Here is a 20,257-nt window from a genome sequence, read left to right as displayed (position 1 = left end):
TAATTAAACAAATAATATACAATGAGTTTCCTTTTAATAAAAAATTACAAATTTAATAATAGAATTACATATTTTAATTTTACATAAATTTTGTTATAATCCTAATTTTGATAATATTAATATAAATTTTAATTACTAATAAATTTATCAATTTATTTAATAATTAAATCTGCTACTTAAAAATTTATAAAACATCAATCTGTGCTTGTTTATTCTTCCGAATAATTCTCTCGTTAAATTCTCAATAACAAAGCAACCCTTTCCTGCCAAAAATCACCTTCCATTGATATAAATGATACCAATCGATATTAATTAAATTATCATGTCCTACAGGCATCACTGAATCATTTCCAGAACGCATCGCTGTCTAATTAAATTCGATATTACCCCTCGAGGAATATGAAATCGCTAAACGATAAATAATAATTGACCACCTGGTTGAAGAAGAATTATACCCCGTTCGATTCCTCGTTTCCGATTGAACTGCCGTGTAATTTTGCGAATCCGGTTAGAATGCAAATTTTCCTACCAGCTACCAATGCCAAAGAGATTACGTGATTTTGTAGTTTGCATCAGCATTACACATCTGCAACTTTATTCGCTACTCAAATTTCGTTTTAGCAGCCTCGCGTGCGACCATGTTTCGTATTCGCTGCTGGCATGGACATTATAGAAATTAACGGGCATAACGGATGGTCGTGTATTCTGTCCAAGTCCAGTCGTATATATACGTTGTTTAATTAATAGAACAAACAGAACAACGTTCTGCAACTCTGCATTGTTATCCGTTTCCTTTTTTTTGTCGGTTTCCCTCAGTGGTTGCTGTTCGTTTTGTGCAATGCAATTAGAGTTTCCTCTTAGCGAATTAGATTTTATTGCTTGCTGATAGTAAGTTAAATTTTTCATTTTATAATTTAACAATGTTCCTATTAGCAATGTTCATTTTTTCTATTGCACCTTTTTGGAGGTAATAGTGAATGCTAAATAATTGACATATATTTGACAATTCTCATTGTCAGTTGCATGAATTGCAGTCAGAATCAAAATTAAAATTTCACTGGCATACAAGTTGGACTGTAATGAGAATCTGACTCTACGTTACAAAGCAAGGGGTTTATTACAATGTGCTATATTAGACACGCTTGTTTGCACAGTGCTATACAATGTGTTAATGAAAAGGGTATAGCGCTCTTATTTATGAAGCTAATTAATGTAACACCTATGAATTTGGAGAACTTGCAGAGGTATAATTATTCGAGATTCTTTTAATATAAATAGAAGTGCTTTTTATATAAGCAATACAAAAATTAGAAAAAGGAAATAATAATTTTAATATTATTCCATTTCCAATTTCCTATTTACTCCCCCACCATAATTTTACCTTGGACATTAATAATTTTAATATTATTCCATTTCCAATTTCCTATTCACTCCCCCACTATCATTTTATCTTGGCCATTAATAATTTTAATATTATTCCATTTCCAATTTCCTATTTACTCCCCCACCATTTTACCTTGGCCGTTTCCCAGTTCCTTTTTTCCCACTTTATATTGGCCATTTCTGATTTTCCATTTTCAATTTACAATTATCAATTTAAACACATACAAATATTTGTTTAATTAATTTATCCTAAATACATATCAAATCCAATAATTATTCCCTCATATTCTCCTCGAATCGTTTACATACTCGCGACTGAAATAATTCTACATTTTTAATCCAAAAGTTTCGCTGCTTCGAAACCGCAGCTAAATTGAATTTGAAACTTCACCGTGCAATTAATCCACTGTTATTGCCGTGTACCGTTTCGCGGGATTTTTCATACATACCGAAATTGTACGAAATCCAGCATTTTCGGAAGTTGAACAGGAAACGAAAGTAAGTTTGCCAATGCGTTATCTAAGAACTGCTGCGTTTGAACATTTTTCCACGGTATAAATTGCGGGGTACACGGAACGCGGAAAGTTTTATGGGAGTTGTTCTCGGTTTTAAATGAACCCATTATTTCGTGCGTTTGTTCGGCGGAGGAAATTATTATACGAGTGAATATCTCTTCGAGTTATTATTAGACATTCGATGTCTCGAAATAAAACGACAATGAATAAAAAAAATAGCCTTTGAAATCAAATGTTCAATACGATTGGTCGGTCAAACATCGGTGACTTCGCACGCGATATCGAGTGAGTGATTAACCGAACGCGTTAATTACCTATTTGCATAAAAGGTAAAATGAAAAGGTAAGAGGGGATTTAATTATAAGTAATTCGGAAATTTTCGAAAATTAAAAATTCGAAATAGATGCAAATAGGTAATTAACGCGTTCGGTTAATCACTCACTCGATATCACGTGCACGATTACCGATGTTTGAACGCTGCGGCACACAGCGACCGACCAATCATATTGAAATTACTTATAATTAAGTCGCCTCTTATCATATTTTTATGATTTATAAATCGCGTGACCGGTGGCAAGGGAGTCGCGTTTAAAAGGAACACTGTTAACGTCCCCGGCGCTGTCAGGGCCGTGCAATTTCGTGCAATTACAAGACGTGCCACTTGGAGATAATTACTGTGAAACGCCGGAAGGGTTGGCTAGGTACGTGTGCATGGACTTACGAGATACCCTTAATTCGGCCCGCGATTTCGTCGGGCGTTGATTAAGAAAGATGATCGTAGTAACGCGAGATACTGGGTCGAGGTATTACAGTGGAGTAGGATCAGTATGAAAGAGACGAGGGGGAACGGGGGTGGAATCGAAGATTCAGCTAGCAGAGAAAAACGATGGCGTGTGAGAGGAGTGAAAAATAGAGAACGGAAGGAAGAAAACGTTGGCATTTCGGTTAGTGAACATTAGTCGATGGCGTAAGCAAGCCACCCCTTCTATTACGCGAAAATAGAAGAGGGAAAAAGCTGTGCGATGTGCATAGACCCGGGATGCCGATACGACCGAACCACGGAAAAAGGAAGGAACACAATGGGCATCGTCCTTTTTATGCAGGCATAACCATGCTTTAACGAGAACCCAGTGATGCTCGGTTCTTGTATTTTTTTCTCTCTCAGCACGCGCGATTTCATACCGCCAAACGGGGACAAGGTGTTCACCTTCGACAATTATGTGACTGATCATTATCCGTAGGAAAAGAAAATTCATTTTTACGCTGACCTAATTAATGGCATTCTCGGTTTCAGTGAAGTTTCTTGAAAATTCTGGCATTTACTTTCGGATATTTGGGTAACGTTATTCAGTTGGTATCATTGACACGAAAAAGGAAATTTCAAAAGGAAATTATTAGATATTGAATATTAGAAAATTTCTTAGTTTGGAAAAAGAAATACCATTATCTAAAAATATGACACAATTTTCCATTTTCCATTTCAATTTTCCAACCTTTCCATTTCCCAAATTTCCACCCCCCACCATGATTTTCTATTTCCCCATTTTCTATTTTTCCATTTCCCATTTACCCACTTCCGGTTTCCATCCCTCCACCAGCATTTTCTATTTTCCATTTCCCCGCTTCTAATTTTCATCCCTCCACTCTCATTTTCTATTTTCCCATTTTCCATTTTCCCTCTTACGGTTTCCATCTCTCCACCCCCGTTTTCTATTTTCCATTTCCTCGCTTCCAATTTCTGTTTTCCATTTCCACTTCAAATCTTCAATTTTCAATTTAGTCATCGTTTTCCTTACACATCTACAACAATTTCCCATCTCACCGAATAGTGTAGATTCAACAGTCAAACGGAACGACAGAAAAATAAAATTCTGTCCGATTTCTATACGATTTATTCGAATCGAACGTCTCTGTCGATGCTTACGTAATGTCATACACCGCTATTGAGAGCCACTCGAATTCAATATCGAGAGACGGAAAACAAACGCGAGGAAAATCCCCTTTCAGGGACTCGGGTTACATCACTGAAATTATTTTCACTCCGTATCGAAACAGCTAGATAAAAGGGAAACGAAGATGAAAAAGAGAAACAACAACTGGAATAAGTTTAAAATCCTCAGATTAGTGGAATTTTCAAGTAAATCGTCTGGCAACGTTGTTCTACCCGGCCGCAATAACGATTTTATACCGACGTTGTTTCGATATACACTATCGCTCAAAAGTTATTCGATTGTTGCGGAGGAAATTGCCGATTTATTCGGGAAACTTTTATTATCAAACATTTTTTACGTTCCTAAATTGGGTACTTGATACAGGACAATGACACTGTTTGTTGCGATCCACAACCAATCATCTGGTATCAAGAACATCAATGAAACGTTAATATAGTCATTTTTGTTAGACTTTAAGCTTTAAATTGATGTATCACAAGTACTATTTTAAAATAATTTTATGTCATCAAATTGTCTTGCACTTTTACATATTTTAAAATCAATCACAACTTGCTATAACAGGCAACCGTTTATTTTGTATTAAGAATAGAGATGAACCCTGTATATAGTCATTTTCAGTAAATTTTAAGCTTTAATTTGATATATCATAAGTGCTATTTTGCAATATTTTTATGTCATGAAATTAAACATTTTTATAGTAACCTCATTTTTTATTGCATAGGTCTAGTATCGAAATTGAACGAATTTTATAAAAATTCTCATCAATTATAATTTTAAAATTACCAAAAATTAATTTACAAAAATATTGTTGGTAGTGAATTAAAATTGATTAGAATTATTTATTGACTTCTATTGCATATATCAAATACTGACGCACCAGTGTAATTTTCAAATTACCTGTATAACATTGTATTAAATTCTCAATTGGTGATAAGAAAATTGCTATTGCATCCGGCTGATACTTTTGAGCAATAGTGTAGTCGACAGTGCGCTTGAACAATCGAGCGATGTCTGGCAATGTGGCTTGGTGCTTTCACACAAACACAATGCATCTCCGGGGTTGACGGGGTCCTGGTGTATGTAAATGAGAGTGGAAAGAGAAAGAATGCCGTGAAACAAAGAGGAAACGAAGAGAAAGGGGTGCAACATCCAGAGAAACTGCATGGGAACTCGAAAGGGAAAGATTAGAGTAGAGGAGGAGAGGGTTTGGGGAAGATAACAGAGATGGCTTATTTGATTTACGTTCTCTCGTTTTGCGTCCCTTCTTTCTCTCGTTCGATCGTTTCTTTCCTTTTTTTTTTCTATTTTTTTTTATCGCGCGACAGGAACCACCACCACGCGACTACAAATTTCGCAGGATCGATAAAAAAAAAAAGAAAAATAAAACGTTGCATCCCTTTCTCGTCGCTGTACACAAAAAGATTCGACGGTGTTTGCTTTTTTTTCTATCTTTTCTTTTATCGCCGGTATATCCGCGCAACGAATGCCAGAAATTCGGCCGAAAAATTCGTCGATTTTGCTCGAACGCCTGAAACTTAGCCACGGAAAATTTCTGTCCCGAAACTGGGTCATCCTCGTTACTTCGCGAAGAATGAAGAAGCGTCGTGGAAGTGGAGCATACGATGTCATTGAATAGTTTTCATTGATTATTATTCCTTCTACATTCGTAAGTGGAGGATTTATAGTAGGGATAACAATGATCATTTATAGATCACTAGGGCAGTGAATATTAAAATTAAGGAAAATTAAGGGAAAAGGCTTTGAAATTTTCCACAGAATTTAAAATGGAAATGAGTGCACGTGAGATTAATGGTAATATGTAATTAGTGCACTATGGATGCTTTTCATAGGGAAAGGGTTAAGTGTAAGAAATAAGGGTGACGTTTAACTCACCTTGCCGAATTCGCTAAGACCTGGCGTCGAATCCTGGGTACTGTTCGTCTCGCCAACTGAACAGACTGCCCTGCCAAGAAAATGTCTGTTAGAACTCCTTTCTTCTGGAAAAACCTCCGGAAAATTTAATAATTTTCCTACATAAACACCTCAGATTTTTCTTAAATTATAGGAAACGCAAAGTTGCAAATTCTCAGTATTACTAAATTTTATATTAACCCATTTGCTACCACGATCCCCAAAGGATTATATTAAATAAAATGTTAAATAAAAATATCAAAAATAAAAATTTGGCAGTTAATGGGTTAAATAAATTTCTAAAATTAGATTATTATTATTTATCATGGAAGTTCAAAAATATATTTTTTTAAAACTAAAATTAACAAAATTATGCAATGAAGGGTTAATAAATTTTGAAGAATACAACGTTGCCCGAAACGTGGTTTAAAAATTATAATTTCAACGCTGTTCATCTGAAATTGAAAAAAAGATTAATACCCGTTTGTCCAACATTGATCTATTTGTTTCTCCCAATGGAAAATGAAATTGGTTCGAGGGAAGGAATTCGAGGACGATCGCTTTAAAATGGGGAAATAATTTGTCAGGCCGAGAAGCAATTCCTGACCTTTAGAAACCGTCCAGGAAGGTGGTCACGGTTCGCAAGGTGGAAGGTCGTCGAGAGCTTGGTGGAAAGTCGAGCCGCGAAGCCGTAGAAAATTTAATCCGACCGTCGAAAGCCGGTAATCTTTCTTCTCTGCTCGATTCCTGTCTCGACGCCTTCGTCGCGGCGAACGTTTTCCACGGGAAAACGTTAGGAAAGGTCGACAGCTCGTCGTCATCGAGAATTGCGGAAAATCCAATCGTCCCGACAATTCCCACGGGAAAAAACCGACGGAAGACAAAGGAGGCGGGAAGAAAAGATGGTGGTACAGGAAAGGGAAGATTGGGGGATTGACGTTAGGCCTACAGAAACACTCTCCTCAAAGAGATTCGGACATTGTCACTTGAAAGAGGCTTTTTATGATGATTGCCAGAAAATAGAACTCGATTTTTCCTCTTCTATTCTTATAATACCTCGTTCAAACTCATTCTTATATTATTTAAAAAATTGGATTCTTTTCATCTGAAATGAAAGTTCAATTAAAAATAAGATTTTAAATAAATTATTTTCAAATAAGGTTTCTTTCTTGTAATACTGTGTAATACTTCTTCTTATACTTAACACTTTTCACTTGAAATGAAAATAACAAATAAGTTCATTTAAAAATAATAAATTTGAAGAATAAATTATTTCCAAATGAGTCTTATTTTTTGCAATTATTAAAATTTCTTCTTATATTTGACACTTTTAATTTGAACTAAAAATAATAAATTTGAAAAATAAATTATTTCCAAATGAGTCTTATTTTTTGCAATACTGTGTATTCTCTATTATTCAAATTTCTTCTTCTACTTAACACTTTTCATTTGAAATGAAAATAACAAATAAGTTAATTTAAAAATAATAAATTATTTTCAAATGAAACTTTTTCTTGAAAATATTTTCTCTGTTTAAGTATTCTTCTCTGGTAGTTGGGATTAGGTGATTCGTTGAGAAGGAAGGATATGTACTGTCGAAGGAGTAAGAGATTTGTTGAAGAACAAGGCGACTCAAGTTGCTATGTACAGTAGGAAAGTCGGTGTCGAGGGACATATAAAGTAGGCAGGGATTGAAAAGCAGGCCAATTCCAGTCGACGGCCATTGTCGTGTAATACGACAGTTTCGACTCGAACTGTTAGCTACAGTCAACGATATCAGCAACCGTGTCGTACTTTACTTTGAACAGATACTGTCATCTCTCGTGGAAACTTTAGGGTTACATGCATGTCACTGGTCAAAAGTACGATGCCATTTCCCTAGGAACATGTCAAGTGACATTTTTAAATGGAACATATTGAACATAATGCTACATATTGAAATGGTTATTTTGGAGAATTTTCAAATTCAATTTTCTCTAAAACGAAGCCAAATTCGAACAAATTTGATTCTACATTTTTGGCTCATTCTTTTTCAATAAAATCACTTCCATCGGTATTGAGACATCCTGTATAGTAATTGAAAAGGAAACCACAGAAACTTGCTTCATACAGCAGGAGCATGCCGAAGGAAATTCTGATAGAGGATCAGCTTTTCCTAGAAGAGATCGGTTATCGGAATCATAAAAGGATCTTTTGATTCTTTGAGCCACCTCTTACCCACCTTCCTAGATTTGAAAGAATTTCTACAGGAATTTTGATTTTTACAACGCTCGTACGTTTTCGTCGCGAAAATTGATTGCAATACTTATCGATCAGTAAAGGCTTTTAAAAAATGCAATTTCAAAAGTTCAGAAGATAATCGCGAGAATCGATTAAACTAATACCCTCTGCGTTTGATTGATCTCTAAACTTGCACGGGAAGCCATTAATGTAATTACAAATGCTATCGTTAATTGCAGCCACTTCGAGGGATAGAAAAAACTGATTATCATTAAATTAATAGATTTCAGATAGGGTAACGTATATATTTTTTAACCCTTTCCCTAAAATAGTAAGAAATATAATATACCCTCGGACGGCGGATCACAATTCTAATTTAATTCTTTATATTATTTTCATTCTCTAAATTTTGCACTGTCCCTTTAAAAATTATTCCTCCAACTTTAGGTAAAATATCATTATTTTTCGTAGCTCTAATACTTTTTGTACTTATATTTTCTACATTAACTGTATACATTACCCTACTTGATAATTAATTTTGGTTAATTTAAAATATTTCATAAACTTCTCGACAATCGCGTTTGAAATTTCTTTGAACAACGAAAGAGGTCAATTTTAATCCACAAAAGTGAAGAATGTATTTGTTCGCGTGTATAAAGTAACAGGGTTGTTGGCTAGAAGAAAAGTTTCCCTTGTTCCCTTTGGAAACAAAGTTCTTTGGCCGTTCATTTCTTCGGATGTGAGACGTAAGTGTAGAGTTTTGGCAGGGCCACTGAGATCGCCGAGACGGAGAAAATTTCAGTTCGCCAACGTTTTAGATTGCTTCGAGCTCTTTCAGTCTGATCGGCCGTGGGATAGCTTTTTCTTCGACGATGGATCACGGTACAAAGCAGGACGAACGATCCAGTAAAAAGTACTCTTACTGGCCCTCGTGGAACAGGGAAACGGGGCAAGTTTCGTTTGCCGATTAATTGAAATGGAAAATGTTCCTTCGAATGTTTTATACGAAATCAGGCTAATGTCTGAATTTAGGTTTGTTCGAAAGTTTCTTTGCTCTTTCAAGATAAAGAATCTTTTTCCCTCTTTTCTACCCTCTTCTTTCTTCTATTTAAAGTTTTTCTGTATTGTGTTCCATACAATGGCACTTTCATGGAGGCTTAAATGGCAACGTCAAGTCGAAGATTATAAAATGTAAAATTCATGTCAGAAAAGTATCACGAAATCTCACTTGTGGTACACCAATTTAAAGCTTAAACATTGACAAAAATTACTACATAAAGGTAACTGCAATATTCTTAATACAGAATGGATGGTTTTATGTTTGTTAGCATTAGACATACTAATGAAATATTTATATAATTTTCTTTGTTGAATTTTTAACTTTAATTTGATACGCTATAGGTGTTATTTAATAATACTTTTATGTCATGAAATTGCATCAGACTTTCTACGTTTCGAAATCCCTTATTTGATATGCAACAATCTAATAATTCAATTATTAATTAATTTAATTATGTACAGCTTTTGAATTCGACCGAAATATCGATGCAATACTAAATACTATTTTGCTGGATAATTAATGAATCGATGGACAGCTGATTAAAAATGCATTGCCTTCTATGCCATTAACCAATATTGTCTAGTGAATTTGTAAAATAGTTCAATTGACATATTTTTCGCAGATTTTATATTTTTATTTTCTATTACATGAAACAACTGTTTCAAATTTATTTACTGGTATTGATTTATGTATCATGTTCGTGACTTTTGTTTCAATAAATCTGGTATAGAGGTAGTTTTATTTGTCAAAATTTCACTTTAAATTAAAAATATTATCTCATTTTTAAATTTTGTCACATTTCATGTTTTGAAATATTTTTCCAGCAAATTGAATACCGAAATCAAGTTCCAATAACAAAGTATGATATATCCCACGAGTATATATAATATTTGCAACTTTTCTCATATTTTTTGAATGTGGTATGGAATGTACTCACCAGGAGGTATCGCAGGCATGTGTCAAGGTAAGGTATCTCGCGCCCAGGCCGTAAAATGTCCTGAGAACACCCAAGGAATTCCCTAGGGAGTGACCACCTTCAACCCCGATAAGACTTGCGATTTTGCCTTCTCTATGCGCCTCGATAAGACCTGAGACCACGAAGAAAAATACCTTCAACTTTCAACATTTCAATCTTAAATAAAACAATACTAATTACACTACGGTATACCGTAAATTAATGAACCATTAGAGGGTCGGAAAGTTTAAATTTTCAATTGAAAATTCAATCCTCAAAGCGCGGACCACGGAGAGAGCCCCAATTTTAACTCAATTTCCTATTTCACGTTATTTCCATTTCCTCTTTACCTTTCTCATCATGTACCATTGTGATCTATGTCCCAAGGGTACAAAGTAAAGGGATTTTATCATTTGTTTTCTCAAACATAGAAAATTCGGGTTACAGGAGAGGGTTAACCGTCGTTTCCTGCACGAATCACCCTTTCCTTCGACGACCTCGATTCGGTTTCCCACTTGGCGGAGTTTCTCGAGCTTATGAAAATGGCTGACAGCTTTCTGGAGCGGGTTACTAGTCGTGAGAAGTTTTACAACAAGCCGTTTGCTATACTTTCCACTGCTCTTGCTCGATTCCTCTAGGTCGTCGCACTTACTCCCATGTATTTCCTCTCATTTTTCTGCAACGACGTGTGCATAACGCGATCTTTGCTTCACGTTTCTTGAATCCCGAGTATGTGTTGAAATTCGAGACGTATGTTTGTACATGATTATCCTTTTTGTAAGTAAAAGGAGAATCAGTTTGAGATCATCGACCCTTATACTCTTTGTCGCAATTTTATTTTATTAAGGAGGGACAGCTTTCTGAATATGAAAAATTAATAATAAAATATTGCTATTTTGCGTTGTCTCTTTTAACGCAAACTTTCATATTTGAAAATGTTTTGAAAGATCGTTCGTTCTATTTAATTTCATGTTTCTTTTGCATCGAGAAAGTCGAGCTCATAGAGAATTCATGTAAGCGCATACAGAAGGTGAAAAAACAAGTGAAAAGTCCTTTTTCCCCTGACTTCCTTTCGCGACCTCGATTCGGTTCCCTAGTTGCCAGAGTTTCTTGAGCTTATGAAAATGGCTGACAGTCCTGCGACACGGGTTACTTGTCGCCAAAACTTTTACAACTTTCCGTACCGGTTATAGACTCTTTCGTTTCAGTTTCCAACCTTGTCTCTCTCTCGCTTTTGTCATTGGAAAATTGTCCAACTTTTGTTGCTGGAATAATCTCGTGTTTGTGAAAATCCAGAGTCGGATTAACACTTCCTCTAGTGCTGTTTCTAAAAAGACCCCTTTTAAAAAAACAAATTTTAACACTGAAAATTAATTATATTTACAAAGTTTTAATATTAACTCCTTTGGGTTCTCTTATTTAAATACAGTAAATTATTAATAATTTATTATTCTTGAATGAAAAGCAAAGGTAAAAGGTCAATTTGTTCCCCCCCTTTTTTTTTTTTCTTTTGAAAAATTGAAGACAATGAAAATTATTAATTTTATGGAACAGTGAACACTGAGCAGAGACCAACAAATCAGATTCTACAAGTTTTAATCGTCCTTCTATTCGTTCCGCTGGTAATTAGATTGCTAGGATCGCGTACCAACTGCGAGTAACAATGGATGCAACAGGAATGGCAGAACCTGGCAGGAAGTTTGCTCTCCAGGAAACTCGAGAGGACAAAGGAGACTAGTATTAATTGCTCGATTTCTCTGAAGCAGTATCATTCAAGAGGAAAGTAATTATTGGTTCGAACTTGGGAACACCGTTTCACGCTGTCATATTCTTTACCGACCACCGAGAAAAATGTTTACTTATCAACCAACTATTTGATCGATAAAATTGCCTTTATGCAAATCTTCCAATATTTGTATGTATTTAATTACCTTCCATTAACTTGGCGTAATTAATTTGGAATTATTCGAATCGCTTACAGAAGCTGTCTAATAAAATTATGTGGTAATGGATACTTTTGTAATTTGGCAATTGCAAACTTTTATAAATTAATTAATTCAATTAGAAAATTAGGAATTAGAAATTTTTCAGATGGAAATTTGGTAATTGCAAATTTTTCTAAATTAATTAATTTAATTAGAAAATTAGGAATTAGAAACTTCTCAGATGGAAATTTGGCAATTGCAAATTTTTCTAAATTAATTCATTTAATTAGAAATTTTTCTAAATTAATTAATTAAATTAGAAAATTAGGAATTAGAAACTTCTCAGATGGAAATTTGGCAATTGCAAATTTTTCTAAATTAATGTTATACTCTGTCCTCAAGTTTAAATCTAAAGAAATTCCTGCGACAAGTTTTATTAACAACTTCTCAGAGGTTGCGATATTGCATTCTGTAAAAGAAGGAACAACAATAGGGCTTCATTTCACGATGCAATTTCTGCTTTTGTGAAATTCAGGATTATAAATCGTAGACCATACTGTTTTGAAATCCGTGGTAATGCGTTGTTCTTTCTCAGAACGTAAGTCTTTGTCCTTTTTCTGTTTCTCGGTACCATCGGGCTACATTTTTTATTTTTATAGCAAACCATAGGGAACCGTGTCTGATAAATATTGCCTCGACCATTACATGTATCTTGATCCTCCGTGTTGCGATCTTCTTCACGATGTTTCTTACTTCTTATTCTTTTTAGTTTCACTGTTAGAACGTTTTCATCTGTATTTTATATTTTCACTTGAGACTACACAGTTTCAATTCAACCAATCGGAAATATTTTAAGATCTCTCTTTCTTTCTTATTATTTCTTTTAACAATTATTAAAAGATTGATCTATCTTTTAATTTTAACCTGGCTGACATTAACAAATTTTCTAATAGATATTTTTGAAATGAACATTTACAAATCATTGTAAAATAATTTTTAAATTATTTTTGAAACGAAATTCTCAGGATTGCCTATTTTTGCATTGATCTTAATTGATAATCGATAATGGTTTCGCACGATGTAACTCACCTTTGACGGAGGTAACCAAAGTTAAATGTTGAGCATTCATCTCGGCGAGTCGGCGGATCACGTCGATCTGTTCCAAGGAAAGTTGAACAGCATTCAACTGTGCTGCACCGCATGGAACGTAGGCAGACCAGAACTGCAAGAAAATAAAGCAAACATTAGAAACGCTTTACTTTCTTATTTGCTCGAAGAATCGATGGAAAATCTGTGAAGTCTGAAACAACGACGAAACAAACTTTTGCAAAAGAGTTACAAGAAAAGTTCTACAATTTAGAAACTAAAACGAATCTAAATCTTGCAAAGATGCACTTTGAAGAAAATTTGGATTAAATGAATAAACAATGAAATTTAATTATCTAGAATCATTATCCAGACACCGGTGTATTATCAATATTCATCACACATAATGAGTTTCCGGCTGTTAATAATTGATTGTAGAGTGATAATTAGCTTATAATCATAACACTTGAGACCACTTAGTAGTGGACGATAGACAGTTAATTAACACTCGAGCTCAACAACATATTTCGTGCTTGAAAAATCATTCCCAACCGGTAATTAATCAGTTCATCGTATAACATTGATTGCCTTTCAATGACAACCTTTCGATGTTAAAACATTTGGAAAATTAATATTTCCAGCATCTTTAGAGGGTAATCAGGCTGTCTGATATCTTTCAACAAATTTGTGTAGTAATTAATTAGACCGATGTTGAACAACATCGATTGCCCTGTCAATATCCCTTTGACGTCCAAGTAATTAAAGAACAATAGTTGGGTAATGAAAAATATTTACTAGAATTAATTAAAATTACAGCATATTAAAAAAAATCTCTGTTCAAATTTCCCTGATAAAGAAATGAAGAAATACTTTTTTAAAATTAATTATAATATTGGTTTTCTTCAGAACTAATTAAAACTCCATTAACTAATTAAATTTAGATGATAACAAGAAAATTCTTTAAACGAATGAAGAATTTTCTCAGAGATAATTTCACATGAAAATAAAATGAAAGGGTTTGGAATAACGATGAAAGTGTTTCATCTCTGAATTTCATCCTGTTCCTCTTTGAGAAGCAACGTTACCAATTACTCGGCGGTCTGATTACCGTAGAGTTTCTGCACCGGCGTAAATATTGAATTTCGACCCCTGCCTAACCCGATTGACATCCCGGATTCTCACGGTGCAGCTGCCGTGATATTAACGTTATTATACTAATCGCGTGTCGATACTATAGGCAGTAGAAAATACAGTGGCAGAGAGCCACGGAAGGGGTTGCCAGGATATTTTTCCCCCTCCACAATATGCATCGCCTTTTTAAACAAAGGGAACGGATTAAAAGCGATGCATACCGCAGCTCACGCGGTTGCTCTTTTATTAATTTCATCCGCTTCGCGTATTTCAGGTAGCATTTTTTAATTTCCGCATAACTTAACTTTTTACTACCGTGTATGGTAGGAAAAAAAGCTTTATCATTTTTTTATATATTTTTAATTCAGAGAATAAAATCTTTTGTGGGTCGAATTTCAATTATTTACAATTGTTTCATTTATCACGGAGAGTTTTTATTTTCCTTCATTTTAAATTTTTTAAGTAATGGTAAAAGGTCGATGGATAATTAGAAATAATTAAAATTAATGATAAGACAGGGAAGCATCGTAACTTATGCGAGTTCAATAATTCAAATCGGCCTCGCAGAATTTATTTTAATCTACCAGATTTTAATGAGAGACCTTTATCTCGAGTGTCTGGAGACACAGTGCTCGTTTCAAACTTTCCCGGTTATTAATTATACTATTATAAATTTAACGAACTGTCGGCTGTTCCTTTGAACTTTTTGGTTTCCAACTACTGTAACGGGTAAAGAAAAATTAGTTTTCTATTTGAAATAGGAAAAAAAAAGAACGGAATGGATTAAGTGCGACGGGAAACATTTCATGGTTGACTTTTCATGCCACTCGCTGTGACCAGTGAAAATAATCGAGTTGTTCGCGTGTTGCTGAAACTTTCACGGTAAATTGGGTATTTTCCCAACTATAAAATGACAGGACCCGGCTGAAAGGCCGTCGCGTTCGAAATTCCTAAAACGAAATTCTCTGTGTACCTTATATCACGAATAATTAAAAACACGAAAATAACATTTTACCAATACGTCGAATAGAAAATGTCTGTTAAAAATGGTATTAAATGTGAAATAAGTTAAGAAATTATTCACGAGTGGAATTTCTTAAATTACTTCAAAACCATTCATTTTTTTATAATTAACCCATTTGCTACCACGATCCCCAAAGGATTATATTAAATAAAATGTTAAATAAAAATATCAAAAATAAAAATTTGCCAGTTAATGGGTTAATGTGTTAATATTACTTTCAAAAAGGATTTGATTTCCAAAGGGTTACGTATACTGTTATCGATTATACTTTTTCTAAAAAAATAGAAATTATAATATAATACGTTTCTTATAAAAAATCTTATACAAAATTAAATTAAAACTGTAGCTTTCTCCATGGTCCGCAGTTTTGGGGCGGGCTCTCTCCATGGTCCGCCGTGCGAGGGAAGAAACGCCTTGTATTATATTTCTCATTTTTATAAGAAAAGGATCAATCATAATCATCAGGGCTCAACAACTGTACACGTTACTCTATTCTGTTTGCCGGAATAAATGATAGTCTTCTTTATTCCAGCGAAACAATGTTATTCTCCGAATAGAAACAAAAGAGCAGCGTAGAATGTTGTCTTTGAATAATCGCGAAATTTCGTTTAGCAACAGAGGAAAACATGAAATTGATCAGTCTGACGTCGTCGGGTGATCAAGTTAGTGTCGTGTCCAACGAAGCGAACCTGAAGTTTCTATCTTCCTGACACCTAGCACATAAAGTAGTAGCAGACGCTGGTGAACGTACACACGCAGTGGAAATTGCAGTTAATAAGCGGACGAGAGATAAAGCCGTCCAACTGGAAAGAGACGTGCGTTCTTCCAGAAGAAATGCTGATAATACCGGCGCAGAGTATTTATTCAAAACACACACAGTTACTTATTACAGTGTATGCTTTCCACAATGAAAAAGAAAAGAAAAAGGGAACAGAATACAATTGGGTCAGTAATTCCAAGGAAAAACTATCTGAACGTGGAATAACCCTTTTCAACTTGATGGTAGTTGGTTAGTAAACGTGTTAATGTAATTATCAAATTCTCTAATTATACTATTCATATCTTTTTTTAATTTTATGAAATTAAAAGCAGGAAACATTCAAAGTGTTAATACAATAGGATAGCCCTTGAATAGCAAAGAATTTGTATTCCATGAAAAATTTCCAGGAAATATAGTGTTGTACATTTGCTCTTTACAGTTTAATCCGACCTTTCGGTCGTCCATTCTTTTTCAACGAAATTTAACGAAATAGAAAAGTTCCTTTGAAGGCGAACAGCTATTACAAAGAGTGTTATTTACACCGTGGCAAAATCTATTATACGAAACAGGCCACGAAAGACGATGTACGACTATAAAGGCGCGTTTACACACTTTTCTGGATTCTCCTTTTCGTTGTTTCTTCCGCCACGTAACTTCACAAGAAAATAACTTTCTTGTCCGAGATACTTGCTGGTTTTACACGGTACACTAGCGATCAAATCAAGCTTTCCCAGGAAAAATGGTGATATAGGAGAAACGAAAATTCACAGAATCTTAATTTTGATAATATTAATGTTAAAAGTAATTTAGTAAAAGAAATAATACAATTTTTAGTTATTAAATATCATAAAATTAATTCTAAATAGTATTTAGAATTTTTAAAAAATTAGAAATTAGAATTTAAAAAAATTAGAAATTAGAATTGAACAAAATTAGAAATTAGCATTAAAAAAATTAGAATTAATTCTAAATAGTAATTAGAATAATTTTTTCTGCAAAATTTACTCAGCTCAGTCGAAAAGTTTCTTTTTTTTAATAGATCAATAGGAAAGCAGGAAGTTAGTTTATGTTTGAGACTCGATCGTGTGCAACGAGAAAAATCTTGTTGTTTCCCCGGTGGACGCAAATTCCCTGGAGATCCCGTTTGGTAAACAGGATAATTTTCGCGAGCAATTTATCAAGGGATTCGAGAGTTTTTCTATTTTTATCGTCCAAGAGACTTTGCCGGATCACTGGGAACTTTTATCGACATCCAATTTCGAGCTTTTTGATTTTTCTTCAAGCTCTGTTGGATGTCGACGAAAGCAAACTGATAGGATGTAGGTTGCTCGTTTTAAAGCTTCTTAAAATTCTTTTGAAGAAGTTAGCAAGTGAACGATCCTTTAGTTGCTTCATTTTGTAGATTAAAGGTTGTTGCTTTGATACAGGTGTCTTTAAATTAGCATAATCCACGTGCACTACAGCATCAACGAATCTTATTAGAACAAATTCTGCTATTATTACAAAATATCTTATTTTTTAATATAAGTCCAATTACCATTTTAATATAAATCCATAAGATTAAAGAAATTCTCAATATATATCCCATAGTAAAAGAACACACATAAATCTTCAACTATCAAAGTGCAAAAATTCTGCAATTACAGAGTAAGTTTAAAATCGCTTAATTAATATATTAAAAATGAAAGAGGAAAATCTAGTAACGTGTAATCAGAATCAAAGGAGTGTAATCTAGGCGTGGTTAATGTAGATTGGACAGAGCAGTGGTATTACTCTAAATCGGCATGAAAAGGTCAATTTCGGCTGGCAAAGCCTCGGTCGTCTAAAGTGCGAGTGTTTCCAAGCCCGATGGTTTCAGGACCCCGTTTACATTCGAATTGGCTTCAGTTGCTCTAATGCGGTTCCGGGACACTTGGAGCAATTCGAAACTACGAGAGCAAGGTGAATCTTGCTATAATCCATCCACACGCACAGATTCATTAATCATCTCAAAGGAAATAATAATTAATTTCATCTGATTCCTACTACTTCCAGATAGCAAAATAATATTCATATCGCAATGAGATTTTCTTTATTCAGAGAAGAAAATTTTTAACTTGAAATAAATTCAATTATCCGAATCAGGAAAACGAAATGCAATCACTCCGGAAGAAAGTCATTTTGTACCTGGCCCTTTGTTCTCGTTTATCGTCTCTTAAATAGGATACCGCGTTCGTTTTTCACTGGAAGCATTCCTCGGGAACGATGCAATTTCCCGTATTCCTGCGGCACTGTCGCCGGCCCCTGAAAACTTTTCTTTCCCCGTGATCTGCATCGAAACAGCCCCGAAACGGCATCGAAAGTGCATTAACACGCGAACGAAATCTGCATGGGCAAAGTTTGCCGCGCGCCGCTCGCTACTTATGCATAGATAAAAGCTACCTCGCCGAGGAAAATGGGAAAAGGGGACGAATAGACTAGATGAAAACTCCTTTCTATCCCCCCTTGAAACATCTTCGCGAAATGGAAGGAAAACGTAAAGAAGTTTGGATACAGATTCGTTGGGGAACGAACGGGTCATTTGGGATTCTTCGTTCTTTCTTACATCCCTCAGAAAAATGGCGATATACAGAAGAAGGCCCCACATTTACAAAAAATATAGAATGATATTAACTTAAAGTTAAGTGTATAATTTTAAAGCAAAAGAAAATAATATGATATACAAAATTAAAGTCGTGGCTCTCTCCATGGTCCGCCGTCCGATATTTTTTATCTTTTTAGTAAATTCTATCCTATTTTTCTATATTTATAATTAAAAATCATATTATTTTGCTTCTTAATTACTTTTGATATTAATATCAATTTAAATATAAATTTAATATTAATATCATTAAAATGAAGAATCCTGTTTCTTCTATATCGCCATTTTTTCAAGGGAAGCCTGATTCGATCTCGTACTCATTACGATGGAAAAAAGAAAGCCATACACAATAGCAAATGCACCGCAAGGGTACAGATAGAATGATCCTTCAGTAAACCAGTTGGGATCGAATTTTCCCTGGAAGCCGTAAAACTAGCTGCTCCCCTAATTTCTGTTGCACTCTCGAGGGGGTGAGAACAAATCCATACTTGTTTCCTGCCCCTCAAACGTCCCTTTTATTTTTCTACCATCTTCCTTCCACCTTTCGATTAACTTCCAACACAGCTCTCCACAGGAATTCATGATACTCCATGGAAGATCACTGGGTAAATACTGGGATCGTAAATCGATCCCTTTGAAAGCATGAATTTTCGGTCAGTGAAACAGCTCTGGCGATTTTTGGTATCAAACTCACGTACGAAGCGTTTGGATTATTCATGGAATAATGGAAGTCGTGGAAAATTGAAAGTAAAAGAAATTTTCTTCATTTATCAAGATGGATACTCTGTGGGTTTAGAATTGCAATTTCAATTCGTTTTCTGTCCGGAGTTTTACCAAGTTTTTCAGCTACAGAAAATTCCCGTCGTTGACCGGTTAATATGGTAAGGATTCATTTTCAAGTAGCGGCGATCGATTTATCGGCGTGAAAGTGATTCCTTCGGGAAACCTTAGAGACGTCGTTTCCATGCGAAAGTACTCAATTGGATTACCGGATGACTTGGCTTTAGACCTTTTCCTACACTTGCCTTCCGCGTGTTTCACCCTTAATGCTATTGCTTTTACTTAATTGTTCCGCGTGAAATACCGGCATTAAAGGGGATTAAACATTTCTTTCACGCGGTTTATCGCGTTTCATTGTGTACCGGGTCAATCGTCAACCGGACTAATTAATCTAAAATTAAAGTTAAACAATTAGAAAAAGTTTCAATTTATTTTTATTTCGAAACTCTAACAAGAAAGTATTTAATTTTAATTATAACAGAGTTAAAAATAATTAAATTATTAAAAATTTCAATTATGAATCGCGTGTTAATTAAAAATAATAATTATTTTCTTATAAATCTAAAATATAATTTCATCCCCCATATTTTCTCATTTTATCAAAACTTCCTTAGAATATCAAAAGGGAAAAAAATGAATTCCTTCGTAAGGAAAGTTAAATCGGTTTCACGCTTCATTCACGAAGACTTTACGAGTCTAATCGAATCGCTTTCGTTAAGTTCGTTAACGAGGCTCATCACAAAAGAAGCTTCCAGGTCATTGATCGGAACCGATGAAATCGGCAAACAACGAAAGTTAGAGCATCGTTCAAAAACACTCGTAATTACGACTACCTTAGTCATAAATACTTCCTTGGTAGTTCAGCAGCATTCTTTATAATCCTCCATGGAGAACTTCTTCGATAGAGAATAAGTTTGATAATAGCGAAGCAAATG

At 34.6% G+C, this 20,257-nt stretch overlaps 1 protein-coding gene and 1 long non-coding RNA gene across 4 annotated transcripts in view; one reads left to right on the top strand and one right to left on the bottom strand.

Moving 5' to 3' along the window:
* The window catches only part of LOC114873873 (dipeptidase 1-like), a 135,062-nt gene that overhangs the window by 12,205 nt on the left and 102,600 nt on the right, over window positions 1-20,257 (bottom strand). For all 3 annotated transcript variants that reach the window (XM_046287310.1, XM_046287311.1, XM_029182633.2), the window contains 3 exons: window positions 13,011-13,143; window positions 9,979-10,129; window positions 5,744-5,813 (listed from right to left, as the gene is read on the bottom strand). In XM_046287310.1, the coding sequence (XP_046143266.1) occupies window positions 5,744-5,813; window positions 9,979-10,129; window positions 13,011-13,143 (354 nt within the window). The remainder of the gene's footprint in view (window positions 1-5,743; window positions 5,814-9,978; window positions 10,130-13,010; window positions 13,144-20,257) is intronic.
* The window catches only part of LOC114873876, a 122,562-nt gene that overhangs the window by 27,820 nt on the left and 74,485 nt on the right, over window positions 1-20,257 (top strand). The gene's annotated exons all lie outside the window — the stretch shown is intronic.

This window comes from Osmia bicornis, chromosome 10, assembly GCF_907164935.1.
Source record: "Osmia bicornis bicornis chromosome 10, iOsmBic2.1, whole genome shotgun sequence".
In the NCBI taxonomy this organism is placed as follows: domain Eukaryota; kingdom Metazoa; phylum Arthropoda; class Insecta; order Hymenoptera; family Megachilidae; genus Osmia; species Osmia bicornis.
Note: the sequence above shows the minus strand (reverse complement) of the source record. Positions and strands in the feature narration are given on the sequence as shown.